This window comes from Cebus imitator, unplaced genomic scaffold (assembly GCF_001604975.1).
Source record: "Cebus imitator isolate Cc_AM_T3 unplaced genomic scaffold, Cebus_imitator-1.0 Scaffold589, whole genome shotgun sequence".
In the NCBI taxonomy this organism is placed as follows: domain Eukaryota; kingdom Metazoa; phylum Chordata; class Mammalia; order Primates; family Cebidae; genus Cebus; species Cebus imitator.
The window spans coordinates 182,925-206,800 of NW_016107904.1; the positions used below are offsets into that span (position 1 = coordinate 182,925).

Genomic DNA, 23,876 nt, shown 5'->3' on the forward strand with positions numbered 1-23,876 from the left:
GATATGCAGCTATTCTTAATCCAGAAGCTGTTTCTGAGGGTTTAATTGGCATTTCTTTTCCCCCATTAAGTGTTGATGAAATTAATCTAACTCAGAAGGACCCTTCTTCACTTCTAGTTTCTAAGTTCTTGGCAGGCACTTCAGTGTCACACATGTGCTTCTTAAAATGTATATGCACATTTTTGGGTAATCAAACTGTAGACTTGGTATATAAATTAGGATATGTCTGTAAGTAGAGAAAATGCAACTAAACCTGACTCATGTCACTAGAAGGTCTAGCTGCAGGGTGGGCTTTTAGTGTTGGTTTGATTCAGAGATTCATGAAGCTATTGAGGCCCTGCTTTCACTGGTGTTGGCTTCATTTTCCGACTGGATTCCCTCCTGATGGCAGAATAGCTGCAGCAGTTCCAGGCTTCTAATCCACACAGCACACTGTACAAAAGCAGAGCAAGTTGGTTTCTCTGCCAGTCCTCTAGTGAGTCTTTTCTGTCATTTTACTGGCCCAAATTGAGACAGTATGTCCATTCCTGAGTCTTTCCCTGTGTTCAGGGGCATGCACACAGTGATAGGCTTAGACCTGAACTATTGAACTAATGAATAATTAGTGACAAGAGGAATAGGATTGCCCAGAGAAAAATTGGACCACCCAGGATCTTTGGAGGTACCGGCTTCCCGGATGCACTTGAGGCGCATAGGGGAATGGGGATGGGATGGAGACCTGAGTGAAAATTTGGAGGGCTCTTAGGAAGAGGGAGAGGAGGGATGGATGCTGGGTGGGCGACTAACACAATAACTCTTTTTTTTCTTTTTAGGTACATGCAGAGTTTTCTTGAACTTTTGGAATATGAAAATAAGAGTCCTGAGGATCCAAAGGTCTTGAATAAGTAAGTATGGTACCACTTACCTGAAAATAAAAATATATAGGTAAGAAAGATTTTGGTAAATGTAATTCAAGTCATGAAGACTCAGGGAGTATGAATTGGACAAAAGCATTCGTTTTCTTAATGAGTAGTGACTCAACATTGAGTTGCTTTTAAATTTGAGTTAAGAATGTAACACAATACAAAAGTAATAATAACACTTTCAGTTTTGCTTTTATGACCTAATTCTTTAATATCTTATTCAGTTTTGCTTTTATGATCTAATACCTTTACTCAAGGTGAACTGGGCACTCAGTGTAAATACTGCAGTAAATGTTCCATCTAGTGGTAGTTTTAAGAATGCAGTAGCCTTTGTATATACATGAATTTATCTACTCAATCCTTTACAATTAAAAAAAAAAAACTTCAAGAGGATATTACATTTGAGCTCAAAAACTATAGTGGTTTTATTTTGGAGAAGCAGAAAAGAGTGTGTTTCTTATACAGCAACCTGAATTCTATTGCTGCCATTATGCACAGACTGGCAAATTATCATGCTGATGAGATATTTCTGTTTTTCATTTTTATTTATCCCAGGAACACTAACTCTAGCTGTGAGTATGTTTTTCCCCCCACAGAAAAATTAAATATCACTTTCACATTAATTTCTTCCTGTTTATGTATATGTGAGTGGATGCATATGACAGGCCTGTTGTGCTGAGGAATTTCTAAGTATAAACCAGTCCACATAGCTGTGAGACTGAACACCTGACTTAATAGATGTTCCATAAGAAGAACTAGGGAAACAGCATGATATACAAGCAACCTTTGGAGATATTTAACCCAGTCCTCTCAATCCACAGATAAGGAAACTGAGGTCAGAGATGTAAAGTGAGTTACCCAAGATTGTGACCCTTCATAGCAGAGCTGGACCTATAAGTTATATCATATGTTTGAGCCATGAGTAGCTAGGTCTAGTCTAGTTGTAAACTACGATTCAAAGGAAAAACAAAAGCCCTCGCCTATTTTATGCTTTGCTGGGTGTTTTGTCTAATGGATCTGTGAAATGTGGAAGGCAGGGAAGCACTCGGTTAGAGCCCTAGATGCAGCGTTTTCCTTAATATAAGCCACTGCTGTCATTTAAGCTATCAATATTAAATGAATTTGATCTAGGAGCTTTGTTTTCTCAAAAGTCATTAGCTGGTGACCATTTGGCAGAAATCCTAAAACCTAGGGCTGACCACTCTAGCTCCAGACTTTAGAACAGATTTGTAGAAGTATAGTTGGTCTTTTGTATTGGCAGGTTCCACCTCCTTGGATTCAACCAGCCACAGATCAAAAAGATATTTGGGAAAAAAAGCAATAAAAAATAACAATACAACAATAAGAAATAACATAAAAATTTTTTTTTGAGATGGAGTTTTGCTCTTTTGGCCCAGGCTGGAGTGCAATGGCATGATCTCAGCTCACCACAACCTCCGCCTCCTGGATTCAAGTGATTCTGCCTCAGCCTCCCGAGTAGCTGGGATTACAGGCATGCACCACCACACCTGGCTAATTTTGTATTTTTAGTAGATACAGGGCTTCTCTATGTTGGTCAGGCTGGTCTCAAACTCCCGACCTCAGGTGATCCACCCACCTTGACCACCCAAAGTCCTGGGATCACAGGCATGAGCCACTGCGCTCGACAATAATACAGATTTTTAAAATACAGTCTAACAACTATTTACATAGCATTTATATTGTATCAGTTATTATAATTAATCTAGAGATGATTTAAAGTGTCTGAGAGGATGTGACTAGGCTATATGTACTATTTTAGATAAGGGACTTGAGCATCCAAGGATTTGGGTATATCTGCGGGGATCCTGGAACCAGTCCACTGCAGATACTCAGAGACAACTGTACACGATATTAAATTTCTGCTTTGTTTTTCCCGGAGTCTTGTCTCAGTTTCTGGAACAGGTTAGCAGATGCAATTTACGGCCATGAGCCTGCTTTGCATACTGTCAGTGCTGAACCCAGCGTGTGCTTGACCATTGCAATAATAGCCAAGCTCTCACTTTGTAAGTTTTGTAACTTGCCCAGGTTCATGTGGCTAGTTAGGACAGTTGGCATTTGAGAAGGCTGATGTCCTTAGTGAAGGAAGGAGTGAAAGGTGAGTGAATTTCATGGTAGCAGCCTTTTCTGTTTAGCAAGAGGTTGTGTGGGATCACCAGCAGGGAAATCATTTTAGTAAAGCAAAAGTAGCTTAGAGGACAAGCATGTTGATCATTTATGATAGAGTTTACAAGAGTCTGGAAGATTGAGGGAGAATTTTGAGCCATTGAGGTAAGTTTCCCCCCTTCAAATAAGTTGAGGCACTTCTCTACTATAATGAATCGTTTCACTTTAGTAATATTTAACTTACAAATACATTGGAATGAGTATAACATAAAGGAAAAATGTCCATTATAAAATTTTTTGTGAATAATGATGGCCTAATTTCAGAGTTTTACATCTTTATTGTCATTGCATGTATGTATTTGTTGCAGAAGTGTTCCATCATTCAGAAAAATAAGACTACTCAGATAAGTAAAAAGAAAGTCACCCCAATTTCTACTACCAGGGGACAACCACTATTAATATTTTCCTTTCTTCCCTGCTTTTCCCTAGGCAGGCATATATTTATATGTGTAAAATATGTTTACAGACATAACAAGTGTCAACATTATTAATAGTTTCATAATATTCATATTAATAGTCCATCTTCAGATAGTTCATGCGATTTGATCTTCTATCACTAGATTTTAGACTGGTTTGTAGTTTTTGTGCTACTATAAACAATGCTTTAAAGAACAGATTTTAAATACAGCTGTTGGCTGGGCCCAGTGGCTCATTGCATGTAATCCCAGCACTTTGGGAGGCCGAGGTGGGTGGATCACCTGAGGCCAGGAGTTCGAGACCAGCCAGGGCAACATGGTGAAACCCTGTCTCTTTTAAAAATATGAAAATTAGCCAGGTGTGGTGGTGGGCACTTGTAATCCCAGCTAATCGGGAGACTGCAGGAGAATTGCTTGAACCCAGGAGGCAGAGGTTGCAGTGAGCCAAGATCATGCCACTGCACTCTAGCCTGGGCAACAGAGCAAGACTCTGTCTCAAAAATAAATAAATAAATAAATAAATAGTTTTTCGCCTTGTCCAGTTATTTTCCTAGGATCAATTCCTGGAAGTGGAATCATTTTCTTTGGCCTTTTGCTGTATGTTGCCAAATTGTCCTGAGAAATGCGTCAGTTAAGCCCTAAACTCTAGCTGATGCTGATACATGGAGAATAAGCATCACATTGTTTTAATTTGCATTTCTTACTTGTAAGGGTGAAGTTATTGGCTTTTGCGCTTCTTTGGTAAATTTTCCATTGATAGCAGATCCTTTGCCTAGTTTTTTGATGGGGTGCTAGTTTTTTCCTTTTTTAAAGTTTTTTTTTTTTGTTTTTTCACATGTGTCCCTATAGGATTGCTAAAATTCTACATAGTCATATCATTTGTTTCTTCACATTATTTGTTTCTGCCTTTGGTATTAAGCTTAGAACAGCCCTCCTTACCCCAAAATTATATACTTATTCACCTGATTTTTTTCTGTTATCATTTCTGTGATTTCACCCTTTTGCATTTTTAATCCAGTAGTTGGTTTAAGGCTTGAACTTAAGATGTGACTTAAATTGTTAGCCTGCTGTTCCACTTAACTTGATTATTAGCTTAATTGTTTACCTACTGATTTGCAATGTCACTTTCTCAATATGCTCAATTTTTATATATACATATTCACTCACTCATAGGCCTGGTTCTAAACTTTTTATTTAGTTCCATTGACTGACTTGTCTTCTGCCATTCTTAATGTATTTTCCTCTATGCATGTTTATAATAATATGCTAGACACTTGAATAGTTTGTTTTAATTGCCTGTGTTCTATCTACATTTCATCGCTATATTTTACTGCTGTGAGATATTTATTTCAAAATTTTGCTTTTCAACTATGTGACATTATTTCTTTACTCATGAAAGCTATTGCTTTGAGATTTCATTAGTCAATCCTTGGCGATTTTGGGGGGATTATCCTCATGTTCTCAGGAGAAATATTGATATGTTCTACAATTCTTTATTCAACTTTTATAGAACCTATATTATATGTAATCGCTTATCCAAAAAGTCAGTGGCTTCCTAAAAGGGTATTTGAGCATATTTTTCTATACTAGAACCTTTTACTTTTTGCAACTCTGAAAGAAGAGTTTTGTAGAAAGAAAGTTTCAAGCAAAAAGTTTGTTCATACTTTAGTTTCTTGTGAGTAGGTCCTTGTAGTATGTAGTAAGAATAATGTCTCTGCTTATAAAAATATCAGCTGACAACTTAGTCTGGGGACAGAGGTGGGAAGTCTGTGCATCAGCCCATGAGATATTAAGACTGACCACGTTTTGTTTCCCTCTCACACAGCTTTCTACAAGTTCTGATTAAAGTCAGAAATAGACACAATGACGTGGTTCCTACAATGGCACAAGGAGTGATTGAATACAAGGAGAAGTTTGGGTTTGATCCTTTTACTAGCACTAACATCCAGTATTTTCTGGATCGGTTTTATACCAACCGCATCTCTTTCCGCATGCTTATTAACCAGCACAGTAAGTTGGGTTTTGTTGGTCCAGTTTTGAAAAGGTAACCAGAGTGATTTCTCCCAAATGTATTCCTGTTGTAAATTTACTGGCCTGCATTTTTGGTTGTAGAAATTTCATTTCTAGTTTAGTTTTTCCTAAGTGAGTCCTAACCATTAAAAAGTGATTAATTCATATTCTTGGTTAAAAGAAATTTTTGAAAGGCTTTTATGATGCTCACATTAGAGACAGGACAACTGCCTACCTTTTAAACCTCTGCTGATACGGTCCTGATGGGGATGAGGCAGCCGAGCCTTCATCTCTGAATATTTTCATGTATCTCAGATTGTATTCTTTTCTTTATCCAGGATGTTACATGTTTTCCTTTTTAGTTTTAAAAACAGTGACACTGGGAATATTGGATTTGATGTTGGCAATAGAAGCCATCAGTTCTTTACTTCGCAGTAATCAGTGAAGTCAGATTAAGCCAGACTGTCAGCCCATAATCCTGTATTGAGTTTTAGTCTGCTCTTTAGGGTACTAAGGTGCTAAGCAGATAGGAAAAAAAGAAAAAAACCTAGAATTCCCTCCACACAAAAAACTTTTTGGCTCATCTTCAGCACTGTCTCTTTGACTGAGTTTATAATCCTTAAGGAAAAGCATCCACATGTCTAGAGCATAATTCACCCTCTTTGCTGAATCACAAAATGGACAAAGCATCTTTATTTTACTAATTTGATTTATTTGGATAAGTGAATGTTATAAAACTATTAGATGTAGCTTTATATTAAATGTATATATTCAAAATGGAAATGTATGACAATTTACGGGAATAAAAGAACCTAAATACTATTCAGCTAAACTACTTAGATAACTCCAGTTACTTTCTGATCTAAATACACATGTACACATATATACAGACATGTTTTTAGATCATTAATTCAGCCTACACACCTCTGTTTTTCTTCCCCTTAGTCAGTTGAAACTTTATTAATTGGCCTAATGCCTGTATTTATCATTTTTCATAGTTTAAAATCTCCCCCATTTTATTTAGGCATCCTTCTTTTGTTAGTCGCAATTTTTGCTTGATTTAAAAATAAGAACACCTATATTTGGATGCAGATTGCTTTTTTTCTTTGGGGATTCTTTTGGCTTTTATTCAGAAACAAAATTTTGCAAATCTTTTATGTTGTGAAATTATCTGAGTGTATTTTAAAAAATACTTGAGCAAGTATTGTTCATGTACACATTATTGAAGCTTAATCTCCATGGGGGAGGCATCTGAAATGCCACCAGCGAAGACACTTTGCAGGCTTCTCCAAATAGTATAGACCATGTGTTCTAAATATTTAATGAAAGTTGGAATAAATGTCTGGAGTAGTACTAGGTGGGTATACTTGACTAAGGATGAAAGTAAGTTTCTTCCCCTGCATCATATTGAGAAAGAATGGGTTGGGCACCTGGCACATGTCACTGCTTGAGAACCTGCTGGCTGCAATAGACAGGCCTTAAAGCACATCCTCCTCCTTCGTTGGCCAATAAAAGTCGCTCACCCATCAATTGTGTGTATTCCATTGCTGTAAGTTGCTGTGGATGCAAAAATGATTTTTACAAGTAAGAGATCCTTTCCAAACATAAGCCCCTATATTTCCCTGCATGACCAGCCCAGCCTGCTGTGTTTTAATCCCCTCCCTTTCCTTTTGTGTTCGTCTAGCACTTCTATTTGGCGATGACACAAACCCTGCTCATCCTAAACACATAGGAAGTATCGATCCCACCTGTAATGTAGCGGATGTGGTGAAAGGTAAGGAGACCATTGTAATGGTATCGATTGTAGTTCAAATGGGACTGTGGTTTATTTTAAGCAGCTTGGCTATAGGGTTATGTTGCAGTGCAGTCTGCTGATTCATCAGGTCACTCTGGGCCCAAGCCGCTTGATCCAGATGAAATGTTCTTTCTAGGCTGTTCAGGAAAGATGCATAATTGGTAATGCTCAAAATGTGAGTTTCTACTTTATTGATTAGAGTTTCATTTGTAGTTCTTTCTCAGACAGTAAACATTTGAGATTCTGATTGCCACTGTTATCTAAAATTCTCAGAGAATCCAAATTCTTATCATAAAATTAGGCTGAATTCACATCTATAAAATTTAAAGATTTAGAATCTATGTGGCATGTAAGCTTTATGGGTTCATTGGACATTATGCTAGATATTGTTCCAGTACCCACTGGGAAGAACCAAGCCCTATATCCGTAAGTCCCTGGTACCCAGACACTTTGAGTTTGAACAGCAGTTTTCTCATTATTCATTTAAGATAAATGCTATCTCCAAGAAACCTTCCTGGTTGTGAACGATCCACCAGGGACCTCTTCAGTTTTCTTTAGTGTTATGATTACTTTGTGTAACCTCAGATCCCCAAATTGTCCCTTTCTGCAGATTGTATCTCCTATGTTGGCCTTTATCTCCCTTCTCTAAACACTCACAAGTTTCATGGCTGCAATTCTCTGATCTTCATCAAGGATCTTCGTTGCTCTTTAGCAGTCATAGCAAAGAAAACCTCTGTAATTTGTTTACCCTGAGCATTCCCAAACCCAGGGAGGAGGACCAGACCTGTTGGTTTTAGCTTATCCTAGGCTTGTCAGCTGCCCTGGCCTCCGTTGGGTCACAACACATTTACTTACGTTATTTCAGTTACAAGGTGAATCAGCCCAGCCTCAGCTCTCCAGGAAGCCTATTGGTTGCTCTCTCACAAGATAACTTTGTGGTTGATCGGAACCTCCAAAGGCCTCCGGGGGCAAGGAGAAAAGGATCAGTCTTGTCATAGCTTATATGTTCATTACGCCCTAACTCAGTACCTTTTATAAAACAAAAACTTGGTTCAGACAGTTGATTTCCCCTTTGAGAAAAGGGCACAATTTAGAAAGCAAAAGTGAATTATAATATATGGCATGTGTGTCTTTGCTCTTGAACTATAACCAATTTGAGGTCAGGGTTTGTGTCTTAAATTTGTTTTGTAGCTTGCATAGAACCAAGTGTAGTGCTTGTGTAGGTGATTAATAAATATTCCTTGGTTTGATAAATTTTAAATCTTTTGAGAATGTACTTTCAAAAATAGCTTTATTGAGATATAATCTCATATGATAAACTTCACCATTTAAAGTGCTCAATTCAGTGGTTTTTAGTGTATTCACAGAGTTGTGCAACTATCACCACAATCTAACTGTAGAACATTTGCATCACCCCAGAAAGAAACCCTGGACCCATTAGCAGTCACTCCCTTCTACCCTTCTCTCTAGTCCTGGACAACCACTAATCTACTTTCTGACTCTATAGATTTTCCTATTATAGACATTTCATATAAACAAAACAATATGATATGTGGTCTTTGGTAACTACTGGCTTCTTTCACTCAGCATAACATTTTCAAGGGTCATCGATGTGATAGCATCTTTCAGTACTTTTTTTCTTTTTATGGCTGAAAAATATTCGATTGTATGAATAGAACACATTTTATTTACCTTTTCATATTAGCTGGTGATACTAGACATGGTTAAGTAACCTCTTTGGGCCTCACATTCTTCATCTGTAAGGTGATGCTCTTGGTAATTAACCTATATTGTAGAGTTAAATGGGTTCATGTATGTACAACCCCTAAAGCAATGCTAGTGCACAGTAAAGGCTGTAGACAGGTTTACTTCCAGTAGACAGTCCTTGGGTGTCAGACACATCATTTGGCTTCTCATTTATGCCATTGATTCTATAATAGGTTGGTGCTTTCATTTGTTTCTGGCATAAATTATAAAATATTTTTAGAAGTCATTTCAGGCTTTTATAAGACAGTTGGAAATTTGAAGACTGGATATTTGACATTAAAAATATGTTAACTTTTTAGGTACGATAATTGGTATTTGGTTGTGTTTTTTATTTTTTATTTTTTGAGACGGAGTTTTGCTCTTGTTGCCCAGGCTGGAGGGCAATGGTGCGATCTCAGCTCACCCACAACCTCCGCCCCCTGGGTTCAAGCAATTCTCCTGCCTCAGCCTCCCTAGTAGCTGGGATTACAGGCATGTAATATCATGCCCGACTAATTTTGTATTTTTGGTAGAGACAGGGTTTCTCCATGTTGGTCAGGCTGGTCTTGAACTCCCGACCTCAGGTGATCCGCCTGTCTCGATCTCCCAAAGTGCTGGGATTACAGGCATGAGCCACCATGCCTGGCCTGGTTGTATTTTTATAAAGGAATACTAGCTTTAAGAGAGGTATTTTAAAATATTTTCCGTGAGATTTGCTTCAAAATTATACACAGGGAGAGAAGTGAAAAGGATTGGGCATTTGCTGAAAACTGTTGAGGCTGTTGATGGGCACATGGGGTTCATTATACTATGCTGTGTATTTGGGTATGTGTTTGAAATTCTTCAAGATAATTGTATTAGTCCATTCTTATGTTGCTATAAAGAACTACCTGGGACTGGGTAATTTATAAAGAAAAAAGGTTTAATTGACTCACAGCTCTTCAGGCTGTACAGGAGGCATGCCTGGGGAGGCCTCAGGAAACCTACAATCATGGCAGAAGGGCAGAGGGGAAGTAAGCACATCTTCACATGGTGGCAGGAGAGAGAGAGAGAAGCAGGAAGTGCTACATACTTTTAAACAACCAGATCATGTGGGAACTCACTATCATGAGAATAGCAAGGGGGAAATCCACCCACATTATCCAGTCACCTCCCACCAGGCCCATCCACCAACGCTCAGGATCACTATTCAACATGGGATCTGGGTGAGGATGCAGAGCCAAATCATATCAAAGAAGTTTTAAAAACACTCATTTTTATCATCTTATTGTTTCTCTAAAAATAAAGTCTTTCACTAATTTTTAGGGAACTTTTAACTAAGAACCAGTACAACCAGATAAGTAACAGTTTTATGAAACTGTTACCACGTCTATAGAACAGAGAGATTAAGTGGTACTACAGTGAGTCAGAGGCATCATAGGAGAGTGCAAGGAGGAATCTGCTGTGACTTGACTCTTAACGTGAAAAGAATCTAATCATTTTATGGCACTTACTCTCTGTGTTGCTCTTCTCTCGTATTTAGTACGTATTATCTGGCCTTGTCGTTATTTGTACTTTATTTTATTGGTTTTTAAGTTGGAGTCTCACTCTGTTGCCCTGACTGGAGTGCAGTGGCACAATCTCAGCTTACTGCAACCTCTGCCTCCTGGGTTCAAGTGATTCTCCCTCCTTAGCCTCCCAAGTAGCTGGGATTACAGGCACCCACCATCATGCCTGGCTAATTTTTGTATTTTTGTAGAGACAGGGTTTCACCATGTTGGCCACATTAGTCTTGAACTCCTGACCTCAGGTGATCCGCCTGCCTCGGCCTCTCAAAGTGCTGGGATTACAGGTGTGAGCCACTGTGCCCGCCCTATTTGTACTTATTTTTATCTCTCTAAGTAAGGTGTACATTTCTAAAGGTCTGGAATTACTCTTACACGCTTTTATATCACTCCTCTTAGGGTCAGAAGTTTTGTACCAAAATGTAGCTAAAGATCGTATGAAGAATGGTTCAATACATAGTTCATAGAAAAAACCCTGGAAGTTTATGCTAACGTCTACCTCATAGCTTCCCATTTGCTTTGTCCCTTTTAGTTACAACTTTGACCCTGAGCCACAGCCCTGTCCTTTTTCTTCCCTCTTCCTGTACTCACAGCTTTATCTTCAGTCTTTCTCCTTCCCTTATTAACTATATTATACCCATTAGTGTACTGTGAACAAAGTTTACTACATCCTCTTATTTAATCATTCCTGTCACTCACTTATAACTAAAGCTTGGAGTTCCTGGTAAAGCCCTATCCAATGATAGGCATTTCCTGTGCCCTTCTGTGACTCAAAATTCCACTTCCCCCAACACACACACACACACACACACACACACACACGGGCATGTACACACATGCAAATCCCACCCCCACATTCACGGGGTAAGCAGGAAGGACTGGCATGCTCCCCATTTCCCACGCCTCTCTCAAACCATGTTTTTCATTTCCCAACAGCATCTTCCCTTAAAGAAAAAAAAACAGTGGGGATGGTTTCAGGTTCTGAAAGTGTATAACCCTCTAAAGTAGCAGCCATATAATCAACTTTTCTGACATCCTTCATTCCCTTCATAAATGATGCATACTGTTACCTACAGTACACTAAATACTCTTGGTTGATATGTGTTTTCTGGAATGCTTTTGTGCTTCTGCTTCCACCTGGTAAGGTGCATGCTTACTAAGGGTTACTTATTTGTACCCAAGCCATTGGTGTAAGTGTAAACTGAAGAAATGTGCATATAAAAAAGAGACTTATTTCCATTAAAACCAAGTTGAATGCTTTGGAAGGACTCTTAAAAATGTAATAAAATTACTGTGAGTAAGAAAACGATTACGATTAGATTACAGGGCAACATAGAGTAAAAATCTTACCCGGAATTCGTACCCAGGTTGCTTCACAAATATCTTTCAGTTTATTACACTTTAAAGAAATAGTAATTGTAATTCATAGATGTACGTGATATTGTTCATCCAAGGAAGACAAACTGGAGCCTCAAACTGATCCATGTTCAAAGGAAAGGCTTTGACCTTACATGAAAATATTGACAGAGAAATAAATTGCTTGTTCAAATATGCATTTTAAGTTAACGTTTATGTTAGTAATCACATTTTATGGTTTCCCACTTTACTCAACATTTTTGTTAATTGTCCAACTCCTTTTCACAGTTAGGAAGGTTAAGACGACTAATGCCCTATTACTAAAATAATAAAAGTGCTCATCAAAGAAAGTTTAGAAAATATGGAAAAAGAGAGAAGAGAATAAAAATGACCTGTTTTCATAATTTAGTGAGAACATTGTTTTATATATTTGAACTCATATCAGATTTATAGATAAGTGTGCAACTGCAAATATCGTGACTAATCTTTGTCTCCATGAAATCCATAGTATTTGTGTATTTCTCTGTCTCCGGCAATAATGCCTGTCACACACAGCCTTCGTGGCTGAATTCAGTACTCAATGGTAGAAGCCTCTATCCTGCTCTCTGTATCAATATTGGTGGAGTTCTTCCTATGTCTAATCTGTGATACTCATTATCTGTATATTCAAATGATCTTTCCAGCCAAGTATACATAACCTGTATTTCCCAGTGAGGGGTTTGATCTTACATTAGTTACTTTTTCTACCCTGGCAATAGGTTAGGCAACCTAGAAGGAAACCTGCAGGTCTCTCTTTTCCCTGTAGACCAAAGCAGATGTTCCCAGTCACTGTCTGCTTCATTTCCTATGGACTCTCCTCCTAATTTTTTGAGCATCAAATACTTATGCCAAAGCCCTTTCTAGCTCCAAGTAAGACTGAAAGAGAATAAAGAAGGCACAGAGCATCAAAAGGCCTGAAATTCCTTCTGTATCGTCTAGCTAAAGGGCACTAGAGTCTCCATTCCTAAATGCCCGAGGAACAACCATCAGAAGGTCTCAAGAGGCCCAGGCCTCACCAGCTCTTCTTACCAATACCCGCCAAGTGTTGCCAAGGAAATGAAGAAATGAATGTCAGCCTCCTTTGACTCTTAGTGAAGTCTTACTGTTGCCTTTCTCGTTTTAGAGTAGTTGGTGTTTTTGCCCTGGCCTTTTACCATCTTCCACTATTCTCTGAGATTTGTTAATCTTCTAACTCAGAATCTCTATAGCTAATCTTTTATTTCCTTCCTTTTGTTTTAAGTAGTTGGATGTTGTGCGTTCTGAGAGTAAGGGCTCTGTGTTTTAATGACAGCTCTACTAATGATTTTCTTAGCTGTGAAGATCCTACATGGTTTAAGCATAGTCAGATGCCCAGCCCAAACGACCCTCTGTGGGTGTGTGTGTGCGAGACTCTTCGTGTACATACGTGTGTGTTTTACAGGTTTAATAAGCGTTGACTGGACACGGTGGCTCACACGCGTAATCCCAACACTTTGGGAGGCCGAGGTGGGTGCATCACCTGAGGTCAGGAGTTCGAGACCAGCCTGGCCAACATGGTGAAACCCCTTCTCTACTAAAAATAAAAAAGTTAGAGGGGCGTGGTGATGCATGCGTGTAATCCCAGCTACTTGGGACACTGAGGCAAGAGAATCACGTGAATCTGAGAGGCAGAGGTTGCAGTGAGCCAAGATTGTGCCATTGTACTACAGCCTGGGCAACAGGAGTGAAATTTCATATCACAAAAAAGAAAGTGTTAAGCCCACTCCCATCCTTAGATCTCTTGAGACAGATTACAGAAAACTCCTATGTAGAAGAGTAGAGACAATATTTTTATTTTTGACTTGACAGTTGTATCAATGTGTAAAAGTGAGACGCATTTCGCATAGCATTAATTGAACGTGCAGAACACTGAAGCATGCCTCCTTGATGCTTATTTAGCATGTTAATATCTACCTTTACACATCTGCAAATTATAGACTCCAGGTAGTGAATGCTAGAATTAGTGTTGTAAAGCAGGTCCTATTATCCTTTGGGAGGTGCCTTCTTCCATTGTGACCCTTTCCCCTCCTTTCTTTGTAAGAAACTAGGAAATAAAATGGAAAATCCTGCTGGAAGATCATTTTAAAGGTATAAACATAAATACTTTGTATAAAAATCAATTCTCACAGCAATGCTAAGTTGCTTTGTTGTTCCTACGTGCTATTATTGCTTAATATAACAAGTAGTATCCTTAGAGTGCGTGGCATTGTTCTGCTTCAGAAATAATGTCTTGTGCTCTCACTTTGGGCTCATCAGGTTACAAGTAGCAGCTTTCTTTCACGTAAGCTCAAGAAAGATTTATCAAAAGAACTTGGTAGGGTCCCATGATCATCCAAGGACAGGAAGCACTTTATAGTATATAGAAATTGCAATTGTCAGCCTGGCCAACGTGGTAAAACCATGTCTCTACTAAAAATACAAACATTAGACAGGTGTGGTGGTGCACACCTGTAATCCCAGCTACTCAGAAGGCTGAGGCAGGAGAACCTCTTGAACCTGGAACGCGGAGGCTGCAGTGAGCCAAGATTGCACTGCTGCACTCCAGCCTGGGTGACAGAGTGAGACTCCATCTCAATTACAAAAAATAAAGAAATCGGAATTAGGAAACAGAAAACAAGGTTGTTTTCTGTGTATCTTTGCAACTGGAGTTGCCAACTCATGGCCTTTCCGCCTTTCTCTGCGCCTGCTCCATTTACCTGTTTTTGTTTGTATGCCGGACGGTTCAGTGGCAGCTTGTCAGGCACTCTAGTCTTTCATACATCATGATAATTCCCAATGTACCCTTTTGGCTTCCGCCCTGCCTGATTATCCCGAGTATCTTGATCCTAAATTCTCAAAAGATGCATTTAATTAACTCAGCTTATCTTTTTTTGCCCATGATCTTGATCCTAAATTCCCAAAAGATGAATTTAATTAACTCTACTTATGGGGCTTTTTTTGCCCACGATCACAAGTTTTAGGATTCTGATCAGTCTGGAGATTGGTTACTCTTATGTTAAATGTTCTGCTCCCACTTGCTTAGTCTGCTGTGGTTTGGAGGTTGAGGTGCAAGGGTCTACTGCTTTAAAAAATCCCCATTGGATCCCACTCAGGATGGGTTTGGGGTAGGAAGGATGCTGATAGACATGCCTTATTAGAATTGCTTTGAAACGTAAAAGGTTTCTAAAACACAGCATTATCAGTTCCAGAAGGTGGGTGTGGGTCAATGTTGTCTTTGTAGGCTTCTACCATGGTGCACTGTGGCTGGGTCCAAATAGTGCAGAAGGTGATGATGTAGCTCATCAACCTTATCTTCATCTTCAGATACTTGCAAAATAGATCTCAGATTCAGGTATGAGCAAGTGAATATGCAGATAGAGGGCAGTATCACTGGTTTTGATGAGTCTGTGAACCTCATATCAAATGATGCGGAAGAGATTCATTGTGAACCAAAGCCAAGACAACCCCAGGTCAGATTGTGCTAAAGGAGATCATATTCTGCCGCAAAATGTCTGTATCCACAAATGATCAAGGAAGTGAGAAACTATTGAGAACTTGTTTTTCTAGGTGTCCTTTGTTGGGAGGATAGTTCTAAAATGTCTGTTCAGATTGTTTCCATTATCCATATATATTATTACCAGTTGACAATGCTGTGGGATTATTAAAAAATAAAAACAGCATATCAGCACTTTTGTAATGTTTTCTGGTCATTTACATTTACCTTTTTCTGACAGTGGTTTCCTAAACTTCAGCTTTATGATTTTCTGTATTCCGTTAGACTCAAAGTTAGGGGCCTTGGCACCTTCATTTTAATTTTTTCAGCACTCACTCAAATTCGTCCTAGTCCAGCCTCTTACATTTGTTGTCTCAACATGTATTCAGGATAGAGGCTAATGAATATTTGATGGCAGAGTTCTGTGGTGAATTTTGAATAGGAAAATCTGATAAAAACCAACCTCCATTATCTATTAAATTTTCCTGTGTGCTGTTTCTTAAAACAGATTCATGGCTAGTTTGGATCTGTTGGGCTGATTGCTGTATGAACCTTCACCCTCTTCTCAGCCTTTTAAAATTTTAGTCTCATGTATTTACAGTTTAGATATTTTAACCTGGGGAAATATGTATGAGCCACACCTACAGTTTTGTTAATTACTTTATAATCAGTACCTTAAAACCCTTGAAAACAGATTCCTAAAACAAGGCATATCACTTATATTCAGTGGCAATAATAATTTTCTAATATTTTCTTCTAAAGATGAATGGCAAATATTGGCTCCAGTATATTGCACATAAAAGTAATTAGGCAATTATCTTTTTTGAAATTTTGATTTCTAATTTAAAAAATAGAAAAGTTTGATTAAAAAGCTTATTATAAGTAGAATTTACATTTTAGTCTAGGTGTAAATTACAAGCCAGTAGCCAAGTTTTGGTTTTGATGGTGATTTTTTAAAGCTTTTTCATTTTTATGTTAAATTATTTTACCTTAACAGAAATGTCCTGTTTGAGTATGTGCATGCTGTCACCCCAATACCTCATAATCATTCATATCCTGGGAGAGATAGTGGCAGAATTAGTGTGACTCAGACTTGATTTTCCAGGAAAGTGGTCTAACCTCTCTTCCGAATTAACCTGCTAAGTTTTAAAAATGTGGACTCTCAGGCCTCAACATAGAACTACTGCCTCGGAATTTCCAGGGGTTCCTTTCACAGTCTGTACTCTTTCTTTTAAACTTAGTAATGAATCCTACACACAACTAGATTGGGGAATGAGTCTAATGCTCTAGTTCCCAGTCTCACCAAAAAGAGCACCTCCCGTCAGTGTAATTTACTGCATGTTGAGAGCTTCATCATGGGCCAGAGGATCGTTCCATTTAACAAATGTTCACTAAGTGTGTATTGCGTCCAAGGCATTGCGTCACGCATTGTGTCCAAGGAATTTACAAAGATGTATAGCATGTAGATAATACCATTAATGCCCTCAAAATGCTTTTGGCTAGCTGGGTGTATGAGTCTACATTGTGATGACTTGAGTTTTTCAAGGATCATCATGCAATTCTTAATTATAGTATTGATACACTATAATTTGTAGTGATGCTTTAAAAATTCTTATTTGCATGTGGTTTTAGGAGCTGTACTGGGTCTTTGTGTTTCGAGTTGGCTGCTTCTGTCTGGGCTTTACCATCTTTCACATGTTAAATTTGTGTAGCACATGTTCATAACAACACTGTCATAATCATGCTACTGGGCAAGCGAATTCCATGAGGAATTAGCATATTTAGTAGGTTTAGGTTATTTTGTTTTGTAGTGAATGGAAGAACACTGTTTAAACATCTTTATTCCATACCTGGAGAAGTTGTTTTGTGGAGATGTGTTGGCTTTGTGTATCGGTAATGAATGATTGTTTTCAGGTTTCAGTGTTTATGATCTTGGAAGTTCCTGTTCAGCTTTGTGCTTTTGCGTCACTAGGTGGAGATGTAGCATTGTTTGACGGCGTAGGCAAAGCAAGAGGAGTGAGTCTTGATTTCTCTTCTTTGGACAAAAGTACTTCACAGACATTTGATGAGGTTTGTTATAGCCTAGGAAAACACTCATAAATTTAATATAATTTAAAATTTTTAACTTTGTTTTTTTTTTTCAGGGTTGAAATTTGGTCCTACTTAAGTGTTTATTTTCATACTGATCGAAAGTGTCTATTTTCATACTGATCAACTCTTTTAAACATTTTTTTTCTCCTCTTACTGCTGTTTCCTTGCTGTCCTTCATTATTTCACCTTGCCTGAGTTATTGTAATATCTCTATCTTTGGTTCTTGATAGGGATTTCATTCTAAAAGTTTAGTAAAGGAATCAGAATTCTTACTCTGAGGTCAAATAATAGATAAAATTTTAATTTGGTAGAAAAATGAAGTCAGTGAACCAAAAAATATAGTTTGAACATACCCTAATCTTATCTTTGTATTATTTTAGGTTAATGATGTCCATTTTTAACATTAATATTCTGTAGGGCTTACTTTTCCCCCTTTCCTTACTTCTTTCTCTCACCTCTTGAATATTAAACAAGCACAGTATCTATTTTATGCACAGCATTGATATGGAAAATATAAAGGAAATAAGAGCCTGTCTCCAAAGAGCTGATAATCCTGTTGAGAACATTGCAAATGTGCCCATGAAGCAGCAGTTCTCCACTCCTAGGTATATACCCAAGAGAAGTGAAGGCATATGTTCACACAAACATTTGGACATGAAGGTTCATAGCAGCACTATTCATAATAGCCAAAAAGTGGAAACAACCCAGCTGTCTACCCGCTGATGAATGAATAAAGAAAATATGGTATACTTGTACAATGGAATATGGTATAGCAATAAAAAGAAATCAGGTCCTGATACATGCTGTGATGTAGATGATGCTTGAAAATGTGCTGATGAAAGAAGCCAGTCACAGAAGACCGCATAATATCCGTTTATATAAAATGTCCAGAATGGCAAATCTGTAAAGTAGATCTATGATTGCCTAGGGCTAGGTGGAGAGGAGTAACTGCTAATGGGTTTGGATCTCCTTTCTGTAGTGATGAAAATGTAAACTTGATTATAGTGATTGATGTACAGCTCTGACTGTATACTAAAAACCACTGAGGGCTGGGCGTGGTGGCTCACACCTGTAATCCCAGCACTTTGGGAGGCTGAGGTGGGAGGATCCTGAGGTCAGGAGATCAAGACCATACTGGCCATGGTGAAACCCCATCTCTACTAAAAATAAAAAAATAGCTGGGCATGGTGTCCCACGCCTGTACTCCCAGCTACTCAGGAGGCGGAGGCAGGGGAATCGGTTGAATTTGGGAGACGAAAGTTGCAGTGAGCGAAGATCATGCCACTGCATTCCAGCCTGGTGAAAGAGCAAGACTCCATTTCAAAAAAAACCAAAAAACAAAAACACTGAGTTGTAGGTAATTGTGGTTTTTTTTTTTTTTTTTTTTTTGGAGATGGAATCTTTGTTGGCCAGGCTGGAGTGCAGTGGTGCAATCTTAGCTCACTGTAACATCCACCTCCTGGGTCCAAGTGATTCTCCTGTCTCAACCTCCCGAGTATAGCTGGGACTACAGGTGCCTGCCACCATGCCCGGCTAATTTTTGTAGTTTTAGTAGAGATGGGGTTTCACCATGTTGGCCAAGCTGGTCTCGAACTCCTGACCTCAAGTGATCCTTCGGTCTCCCAAAGTGCTGGGATTACAGGCATGAGCCACCGCACTCTTTACTTTCAATGAGTGAATTGTATGGTATGAGAATTATCTCCAGTAAAGATTTTTTTAAAATAAATTACCAAAAAGTTTAAAATTTATCGAACCAAAGATTTTCTTTTTGAGACAAAGTCTCGCTCTGTCCCCAGGCTGGTGTACAGTGGCGCAATCTCAGCTCACTGGAACCTCCACCTTCTGGGTTCAAACAATTCTGCCTCAGCCCCCCAACTAGCTGGGATTACAGACGCATGCCACCACCACGCCTGACTAATTTTTGTATTTTAAGTAGAGACTGGGTTTCACCATGTTGGCTTAGCTGGTCTTGAACTCCTGGCCTCAAGTGATCCACCTGCCTTGGCCTCCTAAAGTGCTGGAATTACAGGTGTGAGCTCCCGTGCCTGGCCCAAGGACTGTTTGTTGACCATCTACACAGGCACTATGTAAAGTTCTATGCAAGTTATAAAACAAGTGTTAAGACACAAATGCTGACCTCAGATCATTTACAGTTCAAGAGAAAAGGCATACATGAAATGTCTTGTAATGCACATTTGCTTTCTGAATTTGCTCCCCATCTTTGAATCTCCTGAATTCTCTCCTCCAACTATTTTTGTAATGGCTCTGATCTTCTTACCATATGTCTTTTATCCTTTAAAAAGCAAACTGTTGCTCCTCAGACTTTGATAAGTATCAGCCCCAACCTGTTACCTTTGACTAACTTAAAGGACCTTTTAAAGTGGTAGTGGCATCTCTAGTAACGTAAATTGTGCTCCATTCATTCAGCAAATACTGAGGTTTCACTTACAAATAACTCTGACAAATCAGAAGACTGTTGGCATTATTATTTTTAAAATCATGACACGTACTCTTTTGCTACAATTTAGTCGGGTTGCATGGTGCTTAGAAAGTATAGTCTTGAGTTCCTGAATTTTCATGAAAAATACCTTTTAGGAATAGTTATAGGTTAAACAAATACATGTTTGGTATAGAGTTAGCTGAATTGCCTGTAGTCTAGTATGTTGACATTGTTGTAGTCATTAAAACTTTAAGAAAAGAAGGCTGGGCACAGTGGCTCACGCCTGTAATCCCAGCACTTCGGGAGGCCAAAGCGGGTGAATTACCTGAGGTTGGGAGTTCAAGACTAGCCTGTCCAACCATGGTGAAACCTCATCTCTACTAAAAATACAAAAATTACCCAGGCATGGTGACACACACCTGTAATCCCAGCTGCTTGGGAGGCTGAAGCAGGAGAATCACTTGAACCCAGGAGGCGGAGGTTGCAGTGAGCCAAGACTACATCATTGCACTCCAGCCTGGGCAACGGTGTGAGACTCTGTCTCAAAAAACAAACAAAAACAAAAAAACTTTAAGAAAAGAAAGATTAGCTGGGCATGGTGGCATGTGCCTGTAAGGTCAGCTACTTGGGAGGCTGAGGTGGGAGGATTACTTGAGCCCAGGAGTTTGAGGCTGCAATAAGCTATGATCATAACACTGTACTCTAGCTTAGGTGACAGAGTAGGACACTGTCTTGGAAAAAATAGAAAAGAGAAATTTTGTTTCAGTCATAGTAATTCTATTAAAGCCGAAAAGGGATATTTTGTAAAAGGTTGTAGTTGATTAATTCTACATCCATCCTTTTAGACAGTTTGTCTTATATACTTATAGGTACATACATGTACATGCATGCACACTCACATATACATGCTTGTGCCTGTGTTATTAGTGCAGCAGATAAATGTTTTCCTTTTCTTGCAGATGCATATGAAACAGCCAAGATGCTGTGTGAACAGTATTACCTGGTAGCTCCAGAGCTGGAAGTTGAAGAATTCAATGGTAAAGTAAAACTAATTTTAATCTTAAATTCAAAAAAGCTGACTAAGAAACTGTTTATACCTGAGCCATATTTCAGTGAGATTCAAAAATTATACTGATATTTCATTTTTCAATATCTTTTTAAAACTATGCCTTTGGTCAGCCAGATATATTATTGTAAGGAGATTTTGTACAGGAATGTGTAATGGGGTAGACCCCGGAATTCTTGGAACAGAAGTAATCAAGACAGAATATGTACAAAGGTATAAATAGGCCCTTGTCGAAGTAACAAATGCAAGCAGTCAATAAACATATGGAAAAGTGTTTAACTTCACTAATCAAGAAAGTGCAAACAAAAACACAGAAAAATGCCATTTTTTTTTTTTTGAAACAGAGTCTCGCTCTGTTGCCCAGGCTGGAGTGCTGTGGTGCTATCTTGGCACACTGGAACCTCTGCCACCCTATTTATAAGGTGTCTTTCACTTCACTTTGAAGACCTTTGCAAATATCAATTTCATTTAGAGCTTATCCATAGTATAGCTTACCAGAATTTATTTAACTATTTTCCTATGGGTATACATTTAGGATTTTCAGTTTTCCTATATTCCATATGATGAGCTATGAAGGGGTGTGAGAGGTGGGGAGAGTGGAAACATTTGTGAGTGTAGGAAAGTATTTCTGCAGATTAGATTCCTAGATGTGGAATGACTGAGCAGAGTGTGAGCATTTACAATTAAAGATAAACCAGGCCAGGCATGGTGGCTCACACCTGTAATCCCAGCACTTTGGGAGGCTGAGGCAGGAGAATCTCTTGAGCCCAGGAGTTTGAGACCAACCTGGGCAAAATAGCAAAACCCTGTCTCTACACAAAATAGAAAAATTAGCTGTGCATGGTGGCATGTGCCTATAATCCCAGCTACTCAGGAGGCTGAAGTGGGAGGATCGCTTGAGCCTGGGAGATAGAGGCTGCAGTGAGTTGGGATCCCATGACTGTACTCCAGTCTGGGTGACAGAGCAAGACTATGCCAAAAAAAAAAAAAAAAGATAAACCAAATTCCTCCTCAGAAGTATACTGAAAATATATTTCTCTTATAATGAGATGAAACTATGAAAGGGTTCAGGCTGCTGTTGAAGGACGTGGCTCCTCCATTTGACTAGAAGGCATGAAGTCAAAGCTGCTTTCAAGGTCTCTTGGGTTCTCTGAGAAGAATCATGCCCCCATTGAATAAATACACTACCAGAACCGAGTGGGCTTGTCTGGAGTGTTCCTGATGAGAACCATCTTAATATTCTCTCTCTCTCTTCCTACGGGCTAGGCAAAACCTGACCTCACATCGACAGGTGGTAACAAATTGCACTTTTGCCTGAGTGGCAGCCTCCCTCATTCTGAAGGCCAAAGCAGCAGGCCTGTTCTTGCTGATTCTCCTAAGTGCCAGCCATGTCAGCACATTCCTTCCCCGCTGAGGCTGTCGTGCTGGGCAGCTCACCCACCAGGAGAGGAGCTTTCTGACTCTTTTTGGCATTGTCGCACAAATTACAGAAGCCCCCTTTTTATCATGTTTTGAAGCCCCTTTTCCTATCGGTAAGATAAATGAATGCTGGTGTTTCTACGTAGCTTCTAGCTTTATGTTGCCTTGGGTAGTGTAGCGATTATTTTTATGTATAATTTCTTAATGCCAGAGCTCTCTGTGAGCATGATTAAGGAATGTGCTTTTGACTTAACAAGTTCTATGTTGGAGATGCAGGTTGGAGGTTGATCCTGAACACCTTAAGTGTGTGCTTTTTTATTCTGAAAGGAGAACTGTCTGGAAGTAAAATTCCTTATGTCTAATGGCATTTCTTAAATACTGTTTCAACTAATGGCATTTAGAGCAATGATTGTACAAAATAGACACTTTATTATTTCTGGAGTCTTGAGCACGACAAAACTAGGCCATTTTTTTAATTGACTTTTAAAAATGTACCCTTAGATGGACAATTTATATTACACTTAGGTCTTTTTTATTTATTTTATATATATATATATATATATGTATGTATTATTGCACTTTAGGTTCTGGGGAACATGTGCAGAACATGCAGGATTGTTGCATAGGTACATACATGGCAATGTGGTTTGCTACCACCATCCCCCCGTCACCTATATCTGGCATTTCTCCCCATGTTATCCCTCCCCAACCTCCCTACGCCCTGCTGTCCCTCCCCTAGCCACCCGCAACAGACCCCAGTGTGTGATGCTCCCCTCCCTGTGTCCATGAGTTCTCATTGTTCAACACCCACCTATGAGTGAGAACATGTGGTGTTTGATTTTCTGTTCTTGTGTCAGTTTGCTGAGAATGATGGTTTCCAGATTCATACATGCCCATACAAAGGACACAGACTCATCATTTTTTATGGCTGTAGAGTATTCCATGGTGTATATGTGCCACATTTTCCTTGTCCAGTCTATCATCGATGGGCATTTGGGTTGGTTCCAGGTCTTTGCTATTGTAAACAGTGCCACAGTGAACATATGTGTGCCTGTGTCTTTATAATAGAATGATTGATAATCCTTTGGATATATACTCAGTAATGGGATTGCTGGGTCGAATGGAATTTCTGTTTTTAGGTCCTGAATTGCCACACTGTCTTCCACAATGGTTGAACTAATTTACACTCCCACCAACAGTGTAAAAGTGTTCCTATTTCTCCACATCCTCTCCAGCATCTGTTCTCTCCAGATTTTTTAATGATCACCATTCTAACTGGTGTGAGATGGTGTCTCAATGTGGTTTTGATTTGCATTTCTCTAATAACCAGTGATGATGAGCATTTTTTCATATGTTTGTTGGCTTCATGTATGTCTTC

General features: G+C 39.0%; 1 protein-coding gene across 2 annotated transcripts in view; it reads left to right on the plus strand.

Moving 5' to 3' along the window:
* The window catches only part of PDK3 (pyruvate dehydrogenase kinase 3), an 81,645-nt gene that overhangs the window by 33,301 nt on the left and 24,468 nt on the right, over nt 1-23,876 (plus strand). For both annotated transcript variants that reach the window (XM_017516460.2, XM_017516459.2), the window contains exons 3-6: nt 813-884; nt 5,328-5,512; nt 7,197-7,286; nt 20,973-21,050. In XM_017516460.2, the coding sequence (XP_017371949.1) occupies nt 813-884; nt 5,328-5,512; nt 7,197-7,286; nt 20,973-21,050 (425 nt within the window). The remainder of the gene's footprint in view (nt 1-812; nt 885-5,327; nt 5,513-7,196; nt 7,287-20,972; nt 21,051-23,876) is intronic.